This window comes from Mizuhopecten yessoensis, unplaced genomic scaffold (assembly GCF_002113885.1).
Source record: "Mizuhopecten yessoensis strain PY_sf001 unplaced genomic scaffold, ASM211388v2 scaffold11159, whole genome shotgun sequence".
NCBI lineage: Eukaryota > Metazoa > Mollusca > Bivalvia > Pectinida > Pectinidae > Mizuhopecten > Mizuhopecten yessoensis.
This window is the reverse complement of record NW_018408909.1, coordinates 211,207-223,460: the sequence shown is the minus strand read 5'-3', so window position 1 is coordinate 223,460 and position 12,254 is coordinate 211,207. Positions and strand designations below refer to the sequence as shown.

Here is a 12,254-nt window from a genome sequence, read left to right as displayed (position 1 = left end):
TGGTTGTAGTTCCCATACATACATTATGCCAGTACACACAAGAACCCTGATCCGTAAAGCTACCGTAGTATAACAGAGGAGATCTTGGGTTAATCTGACTGCATCTTGCCAATGCTTCCAGAAGGATATATCACAGATAAAAGAGGTTGCCAACCCCTTTTCGCACGGTTGGGCGATTCATAGTGGTGTTCATTACACCATGTGTTGGCAGCATAAAGTTTTGTACGACTCATGCAGCAGTAAATGTTTTGGTACCGTTTTGTTCTCTGAAACTTGGGGAGTATCCAGATGCCAGGGCAGTCTTTCACAAGGTAATCGAGGAAACACTAGAGCACTATCACGAAGCATGCTTAACGGGTGATCAGTAACTACTAAGGCTCAAGTTGCACTATCTACCGCTAGCTGTGGTGGATTATGCAATAACAGCAGACTTCTGAGAAGAGCATTGGGATATCTGCCATCACTTTAAGTAAGAGGACCAAAATATCTAAAATAAAATCCACCAATCATCGATTAGAACTAGTACATGTATCAGCGTGGTGGCATCCTCGATATCCAGGGGTTACGTTCACTTTCGCTCTCTACACCCCTGGAATATGTCATGGCAAAATTGAAGGCATGATGAAAAACTGACAAATCGCTAAGCTGATACCCGTCCTTTGAAGATTACAAAGGAGAGACGCCCGACTTCAAAGCCTGTCAACTTTTACTGTTACATGACCGTGAGATTCTTTTGATGTATATCAAAGGATCGAACTAGTCTCCTTGTCTCATCAACAAGGTGGTGCACACCGAGCCTTCAATTTTGCTATGACATATTCCAGGGGTGTAGAGAGCGAAAGTGAGCACAACCCCTGGATATCAAGGATGGCGTGGTGGGTGCTCACATGGAAAAGATAGACCAGAAAATGAACGTGTCTTTATACAAGAGAACAGTAACTCAGGAAATGAAGATTTCTCAATACAAGCAAGCGAAAAATAATCTGAACAATTTCGGCTGAAAGTTCAAACACCATTCCATTGGTAGTCGATAATTAATAAAGTGTATAGAGGAAAAGTGTGAAATTCATAGGATACCAACTAGATAGAAATTTAAAAACAAATATTTCAGCGTGTGCTGCTTTCTCAATGATGTTGCAAAATGATCAAGAACATCAGCATCTACTGCAACAGACTGGGACGCTATCTTTCTTCTCAATTATACTTCAAAAACCATAGAATGAAAAGAATGCAACTGTCAACGGGAATGATATATATATATATATATAATATATATAGTTGAATTGTGAGAAAGGCTTGTCAAGTTTAACAATAAGAAGCAGCAAGGTATGAATTCTTGTTGGTAGAGAATGGAGAAAAAGGGTGGCACAAACATAGGACTTAACAAAAGAGGTGCCGCAGAGTGCGAGTTATACCAAGATCAAGGAAGGGAGCTAACACTGACTTCCCTAGACAGAGGAAGCAGTAAACCCGAGCACAGTGACTAGTCATCATGGTGGAACACCTCCACTTAAACTCAAAGTGTGAACAGTCATAGGGTTGGAACATTTGATGAAAGTATTGACCTGTCTGACAACACTATTGTGGTATGATGCTGATGTTACAAAATCCTATAGTGACTGTATTTGTAAGTTGGAACAAGTCTGACGGCTAATGTACTGTGGAGCTGAAGGTCAAAGGTCTTATAGTGACTGTATGTGTAAGTTGGAACAAGTCTGACGGCTAATGTACCGTGGAGCTGAAGGTCAAAGGTGAAGATGACAAGGTCTATAATTACAGAAAATATAAATTTGCTCAATGTTATTCATGGAATATCACACTAATGTTATTCACGTTGGAAGTCAAAAGGTCAATTTGTAGGGTCAACAGGTCAATGTTACGGTGCTAGATTGATGCATAAAAACACACAAGTGTCGGCTGGAATTTTTTATACAATTTAATAAAGATGTCAAATGATTTGATGGAGGCTACATTATTATATCACATAATCATCTTGCTACATCAGCTTCACTGTTTTTTTCTGCTTTTTCGTCTTTGTGCGTACTTTAGATCTGTCTTTCTTTGCCTTCCTCGACATGTCTGATGAAGAGTCTGTGTGGGATTCCTGCGAGGGATTCTGTTTTTTATATGGTGTATCTTTCATACTTGATGTGTCTGTAGATGATTTCCTTTTCTTGGACTTCCTATCTGCAGTCTTCGTTTGCCTTTAAAAAAAGGATATGAAAATTAGCGAAGAATTTGTTTCTTCCTTGATATGATTTCCATCCTGTAAATTGATTAATACACAAATTTAAACATTTCACAAATATTTTATCTTTAATAAGATGTTATGTCTCACAGATAACACTCAATGGTCTGATAAGACAACTAAAATGCTCAGCAGCAGTACATGATCATCTAATTAGATTTAAATCTAATTTAAGGAATAAATTCGCAAACAAATAATTCAAATATACTGAAAGTCATAGATTACAATATAAACTAAGATCTTAGAGAATTAGAATTTGTAGCCAAAAGTTGTGAAGTTGTGACGTTATAAAAGGTTTTTAAAGGCACCTTTTTCATTTTTCTATTTTCTTCACATGTTTAAATTTTCACCTTAAGTATCACTGAGGAGGACTAAACAGACGAATTGCCACATGGTGCATTGAAAATGTCTACTTTGTTTAGCTTTTTGCATCGACTTGCTGAAGTTTTAAAAGAGAACTTCCTTACAGTACTAATATTTCTATCAACTATTTCAAATATGATTGTAGTTAACACTGTCATTTGTTAAAAAAAAAATGTTTTTACGTTTCAAGACAAGAATTATGTACACATAGAAATGTCTTCAAATACATAGGTTCATTAAAAGTACAATGTACAAAGAGGAGTAATTACATAGCCATCTCAATTTCCTGATAGATCAAAGTAATATTTAAAAATAAATTATCAGACATCTACAGTAATCATCCTTTTCTTTACAAACGAAATGTCAACCTCAAATCTTCCCTAGAGTATGATGTCGACCTCAAATCAACACTAAAGTATGATGTCAACCTCAAATCTTCCCTATAGTATGATGTCAACCTCAAATCTTCCCTAGAGTATGATGTCGACCTCCAATCAACCCTAGAGTATGATGTCGACCTCAAATCAACCCTAGAGTATGTGTCGACCTCAAATCTTCCCTAGACTATGATGTCAACCTCAAATCTTCCTTAGAGTATGATGTCGACCTCAAATCAACCCAAAAGTATGATGTCAACCTCAAATCAACCCAAAAGTATGATGTCAACCTCAAATCTTCCCTAGAGTATGATGTCGACCCCAAATCAACCCTAGAGTACGATGTCGACCTCAAATCAACCCTAGAGTACGATGTCGACCTCAAATCTTCCCTAGAGTATGATGTCGACCCCAAATCAACCCTAGAGTACGATGTCGACCTCAAATCAACCCAAAAGTATTATGTCAACCCCAAATCAACCCAAAAGTATGATGTCAACCTCAAATCAACCCAAAAGTATGATGTCGACCTCAAATCAACCCTATATATACGGTGCTTTGTTCAGCTCAGACAATTTTTGTTTATTTTCAAAACTTGATCAGTAAGTTCCTAATACAATCCTTACTCTCTTTCATTGATGGCGGCCTGTAGGCGTTTGGCTTTGAGGTTTGTGGAGATACAGTCTCTCCTTGGCACTTTCTTGGACATCTTTTTCCTCTTTTTCCTGAAAATGGTAATAAACAACACTGTTAAAACAGAAATATCAAAGACAACTTCTGTTCAATGGAGCATTTATCATAATCAAATCTATTTGAAAGAAGTATTGACATTGGTTAAAAAAAATACTTACTGTCAAATCAATGACAGGTTTCAAGCCTGCTTCACAAAGCAAAGTGGGCATTTACAAGTCAATTTGTTCTTTTACTTGAAAGACAATACCATGGTATTAAGTTGTATTTTCCCCCTTTTATTCATGCATAACAGAAAAGTCTGTGCCCACGACCTATTGGTACTGATGACTTACTTGGACAGGCGTTTAATTTGTAACATGTAGTCAGGGACAGGACAGCCAGCCTCATGCATGATGTTGGCAATACTGAAATACACAATCGATTGTAACGAGGTTACACACAGAAAACACTGAAAAATTGCCTCGCTGGTATTATAAATTATACATAAGATAAAGATAAGAACAACAAAACAGGTTATCTGGTCTCTTGGTTTATAAATGAACTAGGTCCTCTTTGGGTTTAGGGCTTATAACAACATTAAACACTAATGATACTGTTCATTTGTGTAAGCTAAAAGTCTAAGCTATTTGTTTCTAATAACCCTAAGGCTATTCCAGATAAGAATTATATAGATGGGGGTGGGTTGCACTATAAACATATTGAATTTCGGAATAGCTCCATTAAAGATGCTTTTTTTATTAGTTAGACCATGTCTAGAGTCCATGAGAGATGAACTGTGCCTGATCATACACACAACTGTCTGCACACTACAGACCAAACCTACCTGCGGATATTGACAACATCGTCCTCAGTGAAGAAGGTCATAGCTCTGCCTGGTCTACCCGCTCGCCCTGTCCTCCCTGGAAACATGTTAGGTCAAGGGAGATGAAATGAGAATGTTCAGGGGAAAAGTTTGTGCCATTTATTTGAAATATATACATCATATAGTCAAGTTACAACTCTCTAATCACCAGCTAAATATGTAAGCTATAATTAATGTGACGAAAAATCTCCTGTCATTGCTCTTATTTTAATGAAGTACATTTTTCAAATATTCTTGACCAGCAATCTACTGAAAGAGTTGCCATTACACTCAATGTTTAATATGTCAATTTTTTTTGCAGATGGTAAAAGCTACAAAAAACCTCCTGGTCATATATAAGAAGTGATGTCTCTTTCACCATTCAGAAATTGGCTAAGGGAAGGATAAAACAACTCACCTATCCTGTGGATGTAGCTGATTGCACTGTTTGGGAAGTCATAATTGATGACTAGGTTAACTCCCTTAAAGTCTATTCCACGTCCCATTAACTCTGTAGAGATCATGATCCAGATCTTACCCGCCCGGAAACTCTTCACCACATTGTCTCTCTATAATAATGGTAGGTTGTATCCATTGTACCAAATGTATTTTAAGGCTTTTCAGTAGACCTTTTTAGAATATGTTTTTGAGTCCCAAAAACTGATTTTTGACCTTAGTTTTAAAACATGTGTCTGTACAACATAGGTTGTGACTCTACAAACGTTAAGGAAATTGTGATTTCACTTTTCTAAATATCAAGGGTCAAGTAAAAGGGCCGTATTTTAATGTAGCATTTACCGTTACAAATAGAGTTATACCAACTTTCAAGACTGTACAATTGTTATACTGAATACATGTATAGCCTTTTGTCATCTATTTTTATACTGGGTAATGTTTCTGAGAAAAGGTAAAAATTCTAGTTTGTTAATTCCAAAACATTTTTATCCATGCATTAGTGAAAGATTGTGTACCTGTAGCTGTGTCCTGTCTGAATGTATAGCATCCACGTTAATGCCATCATAAATGAGTTCCTTTAACAGTTGTTTGGCTCTGTCTTTGGACTGGACAAACACCAGGACTGGAGGCTCGATACCCTGTAGATAACAACAGACAAATGCTTATGGACTGGAAAAAGTGATAATATACATACATTTGCCAGTTGAACAGATGAATGAACAAGTGACAGCTACGTTCCCTACTTAATTTCTAGGGGATAAAATGAGTTTACATTCTACATTCAAACATGTCTGTTATTCATAAAATATATCTTACTTTTTGTATGATTTCCCTGATAGCAAACAGCTTCCCAGATTCTGTTCCTACAAACTTTAATTCTTGTTGTATGGTTTCTGTTGCTGAATTCCTGAAATGAGAAATTACTTTTTTCAGACCACAATTTCAGATAATCTTTGGATAATTTCACTTCAGAGCAAATAATAACCAACCTAAATAGAATTAGATTTTTATTTATATGAATTCAATTTAATATTTTTGGCCCAAAGAACCAAATTAACAATCAAAGCTATACATGTATAATGGTGTCAACTAGAAGATGATTATGTCCTTGACATCTCTTATAAATATCACACACACTTCATATAATTAATATCCTTATACTCAAATACTATTAAAGTAGAAAACATGAGCCGGTACATAAGTAACACAACTGTTAAAGTTTTACATGCACATGTAGTAGCATGTCCTCACCTAGCACCGACGTAGGCCTGAATGACGTTGTCCAGGTTAAGTTTACACCATTCCTCCACGTCAAACGCAAATGTAGCACTGAACATGGCACGCCTCAAGCTCTTACCATCACAGGCTTTGTAGATTTCAGCTAACTGGAATACAGATTTATAACCTAACGATCTAACCATCACAGGCTTTGTAGATTTCAGCTAACTAGAATACAGATTTATAACCTAACGATCTAACCATCACGGGCTTTGTAGATTTCAGCTAACTGGAATACAGATTTATAACCTAACGATCTAACCATCACAGGCTTTGTAGATTCGAGCTAACTGGAATACAGATTTATATGCTAACGATCTAACCATCACAGGCTTTGTAGATTTGAGCTAACTGGAATACAAATTTATATGCTAACGATCTAACCATAGCAGGCTTTGTAGATTTGAGCTAACTGGAATACAGATTTTTAATTTAATTATTTGACCATCACAGATTTTGTAGATTTCAGTTAACTGTAAAATAAATTCATAAGTTAAGAATCTGACCGTTACTGATTTTGTAAACTTTCTGTTAAATGTAAAACATTTCTCAGATTTTCACCTTCATCCATCACTTGTGGAGGTAGTCTGCAATTTGTTCAACATTTGATTATATTGGCAGTAAAGCTTTATGCTATACCTGATCTCTGAAGCCTGTCTTGCCCTCCTCAAACAATTTATCAGATTCATCCACGACCAGCCATTCAACACTGCATAAAACAGATATGATTAATGGAAAATTAAACATCAATATAGAATAATTATTTAGAAATTTGATTTCATTCGATATAGTTATTTTTTTCTCCATAAAATTCATCATAAATATCTATATTAATTTTGATTACATAAAACATCTCAACAGGTTTTCTTAAACCTAAGTTTCTATGTATTTCGAGTCTTGTACCCATGATTCATATCTGGTTTTTTTTTAAAGAGTAGTATGATTCCAGATTTGGCAAAAATATCTAAAATATGGGTACTAGTATCTACTAAAATCTGCTATGTTTTCAATTGGTGAATATATGATGGACGGTAGATATTTTTGTACCTGTGGAGTCGTAAGCACTCTTGTTTCAACATGTACACCAGTCTGTTGGGTGTGGAGACTAGGATATCTACAGGGAACAGAGCACACAGGCTATCAATACACAAACAGATACAGAATACACTGGGGAAATCAATTAAACAGAATCACGTTTTATAATCAGACAACATGATAATAAATAGCAGAGTAACTGGAGTAGATAGTGAATTTCATTCTACAGAACATTTATGTTTCATATTATTTTGAGAAAGGAATGGGAGAAAAGGAGTCAAACATTAAATAAATGTCTGCGTCCTTCCTACAAATTCTCCATGGTAGACTATCATTATACCCACAACTACAAAACATAGACTTTATCAGTCCACAGCAGTGGTAGTCTAGTGTATCGGCTCAATCAAAGTCAACAATGTGTGGCAGATAGATTTACTACTAGTATAATGTATACCATGTTAACTAAATATTAGATGTTAGGCCTTCTTCATGCGGGTTTAAAAGAACTATATCAACTTCTGACTTAATTTTCCTTTAATATGACTCTTCCAGGTCCATATAACAATACATTTAATACTTATAAAATCTTACCAAACTTTTGAGATGATTTTGGGCCAAATTTCTTGATAGCGGTGCTTGCTTTCTCAATATAGTGTATCCTGAAGCCCCTTCCTTCTGACAGCTTCTGAAATTCTCTGTAAGTCTGAAATATTAATACAAAAATGTTTAGTGAGTAACAGGATATGATTGACCAGGCAGGTGTACCATGTGATTTCACAGAATCTCATACCCTGTAAGTATTACATTGAAGTTTTATTGTAGATAGTTTTTGTTCTATGCACATATTGATCTGAAGGTTCAATTTGTTAAGAAATGTAAACGGTAGGACAACCAAGTATTTGCAAAGAATTTGTAAAATAATGTATACAGTGGGGTGACCTATTATAAAGATTTACAAAACATGTGTTTAGATCAAAACAATTAATTAATGCTCGGTGTTAAAAGTTAGAATAACATACGTGCCAACCCTCCCTATTTAGGGGAAGACTCCCGATTTGTGACCCTTAAATTTAGCATTTTCAACCATGGAATTTGCTAAACTATTTCTAAGTTCTGAGATCTAATAATTTTATCTGAAAGAATAACTCAAATAATGTCGTTTTAAAGGGTTATTTGTCTCTAGAGTGTGTGTACACGTATCATTTATATTATAATTTTGGGCGTGCAGAATCTCCCCAATGGAAATTTCAAAACGTTGGCAAGTATGGAACAAGCAAACAACATGGTGTGTCACTATCATCGCGTACTATTAATCAAATACCAATCAACTGTTATTTTTAAAGCAAAATGACAAGATGACATGAAAATTGAAAGGTAGTACTTGTCTGGTCTTTAATTTTGATGCATAAAAAAAAAAAAAAAAAGATTTCTTGATAGTCATCCAGGTTTTAAACTACATATTCATGGAATGATATCCCCCTCACCATTTATATCTTCTTTATGGTCCATCAACCACACATGGAAATACAGGTCTGTAAATGACAGGTTTGTGACAATAGAGACTACATGTATTGAAGGAAAACTGTATACTGTCTATATATAGAATTTTCAAAACACCAAAGTATCATAACCGAACATGTGTTTAAACTAAAGGAAAGTGATTTGGTAGAGTTCAGTTGTTCATCTGACCTGTTTTGCTAATTCTCTAGTAGGGGCAAGCACAAGTGCTCTAAATCCTTGGTTCCTGGGCTCCTTCAGGTGGTGGAGTATGGGGATGATAAAAGCTGCAGTTTTCCCAGACCCTGTAGGAGCACACGCCATCAACTCCCTTCTCTGTAATGAATAGATATCAGTTGTCTGCAATATGTTGAATACAGTAGATTTCGCTTAATATCACTTCTCATTTGTCAGAGAAAAACATGATATTAACCAGAGCATGACATAAAAAGAAAACATGTTTTTCTGACCATTTCTGATGTCAAAACCTTGAAGTGACCATAATTAAATGTCCAAGTGTTATGGTTTTACAAAAAAGATCATTTAGTAAAAATATTTGTAACTGACACAGCTTTTCTTTATTAACAGTGAAATAATCGTCTTTTATTTGTGTATTTCATTGATTTGTTGTGACAGTTACCAAAATAAAGTGATATTAAGCAAAATCGAAACCAAAACAAGTGATAATATAAGAATTGAATTACATAGATTTTATAGCAGGAAAAACAGTGCATCAAGAAAACATGATAATAACAGAAAAGTGACATTAAGCGACATGATATTAAGTGAAATGTACTGTATAAACAGTAGCACATCACTATTACATGTAATGTCTAATTTTCATGCAATATGACAGATTCCTCAATTTCAAAGATGATCTCTATAAATACCAATTGATATTGTAAGAAAAGGCACAGGTCTCCTGACAAGTAAAGTGAGCTGTCATCGTTTATGTCTCTAATGAGGAACATGTATTTCAATGAAATCCACTCTATTTGAACAACCAGAAAACTGTCTTCTAAGGAACAATTGGGCCAGGACACTTCTGTCTAACAGGTTACTTGGTGGTTATTTTTACCCTCAGAACCCTGTTGTTGATTAGATTTTATGTCATCTTTATCAAAGCTATCAAAGTTTTATTAAGCTGGATTCATCAAAGCTATAGTTGTGGTTTCCAACACTTATTTACAGGATTTTGTCAGTGGGATCCTTAAAGAGCTCTTTCTTGCACAAAAATGTTAATACTAGTGTAAAGGTATTATGAAAACAATTTTTGCTATATGAGTAAATGGTGAGAATTTTTCTGTCAATGACCTTACATGTAACATGGTAGGAATGGCCTGCATCTGTATGGGAGTGGGCAGGTCATAGCCTGCTGCCTTGATGTTGCTGATGATCTGAGGATGGACATTATACTCATGGGCTAGCTGATCAAAGGTTTCCAGGAGGCGAGGAATGTCGGTACCATGGGTGTGGATCCTTTTCTTGTTCTTAACATAGTTGAGCTAAAAGCAAAAAAATGAAATGGAAATGTGACAACAAACATGTACAAAATATATCCATTATGTTATGTAACTGATTATTATTAGATAACTTTCTTATGCATGCTGTAGAATATGTAACATTTTATGTATACAAATTTTAACAAGTCTGTATTATTTCTTAAATTTGATATTTGATTTGAAATGCCTGCATATAGATTCAACATCATCCTTGTCTTGAAATATAATTATGCCAGTTGCTGTGATTTGCAGCTACATGCCTGGTATTATAAATGCTTTTGTATTGAATCTTTCTCTCTTATTCTTTTAATTTAAAGCAACATATGTATAGCCAAAATCACAGAATTTTGAAGCAAATTTGTTGCAAATAGGAATAAAAGTTTTAATAATTAATATGGAAGGTTTGGGAACGTTAACATTAAATGTATACCTGTTCTGTTTGTATTTGGGCCCTTTTCTCTAAAGATAGGTCCTTGGCTGCCTTTTTCTTATGTCTGTCTGGCTGATGTGTTATTTTCCCATTTTGTGACTTGATGTTGCCAAGTAACTGTAGTTCTGCTTCAGCCTCTTCATCACTATTTGGAGAATTGTTAGATGCAAAATCTTCTTCTGAATGTGATTCATCTTCTTCACTCCTAGAGTCTTCAGATTCTTCTTCTGAAAGAAAATAATATGACTCTTTTCACAGAATTTTTAAACAGAAATAGAAGGTCAATTAAATTTCACCCTGTTCATGTTTGAAAGAAATATATGGTGGGCAATCAGTTTAAAATCATAACCGTCAAACTGATGATCAATTTTTAATCGGAAATAGCTATATATATAGTAAACCAATTGATCATTGATTGCACAATCGTTTAATTATTTTATGGGAATAAATACTCAAATTGGACATCAATACATGTATAGAATTATTAGTTATACATTTGTTTTGTTCTTTTATAATACATTAATAACAAGTAATTTTTATGCAGTTTTTCTTCCTCTTCATATAATGAAATTAATAAGAATAAATGACTTCCAAAGCATACTTTACATTTTATACATTTGACACTAAGTTCAGTATAGTGAACTTATCATATTGCTAATGGAATTTGTAATCAATAATCAGAATTGGAATGGGACAAACAATTAATTTTCCATTATAATTGATCATTAGCCAATCAAAAAAAAAAAAGTACCCTTGAATTTCTTCCTTGATTGATCTCTTTGTTGTGATACTTTCCTTTTCAGAGTCGAAATTTGAGTCTTTTCATTCTGGTTTTGTTGTTGGGTAGCTGGGCGTGTTAACTACAAAATTGAATGTGACTTCAGCTCACACATTTTATTACTCCTATAACATAAGAGGCCTCTAGTCGGCCTTTTTTCTAAAACCTCTAACATATTGTTGGAGTAACATTATTTAAGTTGAATTCAACAGGTTGGGCACAACCTGTCATATGGGTAATGCTCCTTCATTCAATTCTTTAATTACTATGGGGATTTTGCCAAACCTGTTCAATACGAAATAGATTAAGGTGTTACATCTACATCTTTTTTTTAAAAATATCAATATCTTTTCTTCTTCTCTTTCAATTGTTCTAGCAATAGCCTCCTGGAAGTTAAAATACAAGATAACTGTCCTGTAGGCTGTAATGTGACTCAATTTTTCTGTTTTTTTTTTTTATTCCGGGCAATATTTTGTAACAATCTCATTATCCTACGATTAATACCGATCAATGACAATTCCGTACTACCTTAAATAACTCAGCATCTTTCTGGAATCTTTGAACATTAAACTTTACACCAACACCAAGTTTCTTAAACAAGTCATATCCATCCATGCTGCCAGTAAATAAACCGGATGTAGAATTCAGCTCGAGTATATGACTTTTGAGTTATTTCCCTTTGGTATTGATATATTTAAGTGATTGTTTAAAATATATCTGCTTTGATACAAATTCATCAACACAAAACATCATTTA

The 12,254-nt window shown here is 34.6% G+C and overlaps 1 protein-coding gene across 1 annotated transcript; it reads right to left on the bottom strand.

Annotated features, from left to right (window-relative positions):
- Positions 1-1,918: 1,918 nt before the first annotated feature.
- On the bottom strand, positions 1,919-12,137 carry LOC110467098 (probable ATP-dependent RNA helicase DDX52). Its single transcript, XM_021524013.1, has 16 exons — positions 12,027-12,137; positions 11,472-11,580; positions 10,721-10,947; positions 10,108-10,293; positions 8,981-9,124; positions 7,883-7,994; positions 7,304-7,370; positions 6,896-6,965; positions 6,230-6,363; positions 5,795-5,885; positions 5,494-5,616; positions 4,941-5,091; positions 4,505-4,580; positions 4,014-4,085; positions 3,615-3,713; positions 1,919-2,204 (listed from the first exon to the last, which is right to left on the bottom strand). Exons 1-16 carry the CDS (start codon positions 12,111-12,113, stop codon positions 1,997-1,999), a joined length of 1,956 nt encoding a protein of 651 aa, XP_021379688.1. The 5' UTR covers positions 12,114-12,137; the 3' UTR covers positions 1,919-1,996.
- Positions 12,138-12,254: the final 117 nt, after the last annotated feature.

Bases quoted from the DNA above. Each gene is read 5' to 3' on its own strand.
- LOC110467098 (XM_021524013.1), bottom strand. From the start codon at position 12,113: ATGGATGGATATGACTTGTTTAAGAAACTTGGTGTTGGTGTAAAGTTT. The intron at 10,948-11,471 runs GTACTTTTTTTT...ATTTTCTTTCAG, and splicing joins ATCAAGGAAGAAATTCAAGG to AAGAAGAATCTGAAGACTCT. The intron at 6,966-7,303 runs GTACAAAAATAT...TGTTTTATGCAG, and splicing joins GAGTGCTTACGACTCCACAG to TGTTGAATGGCTGGTCGTGG.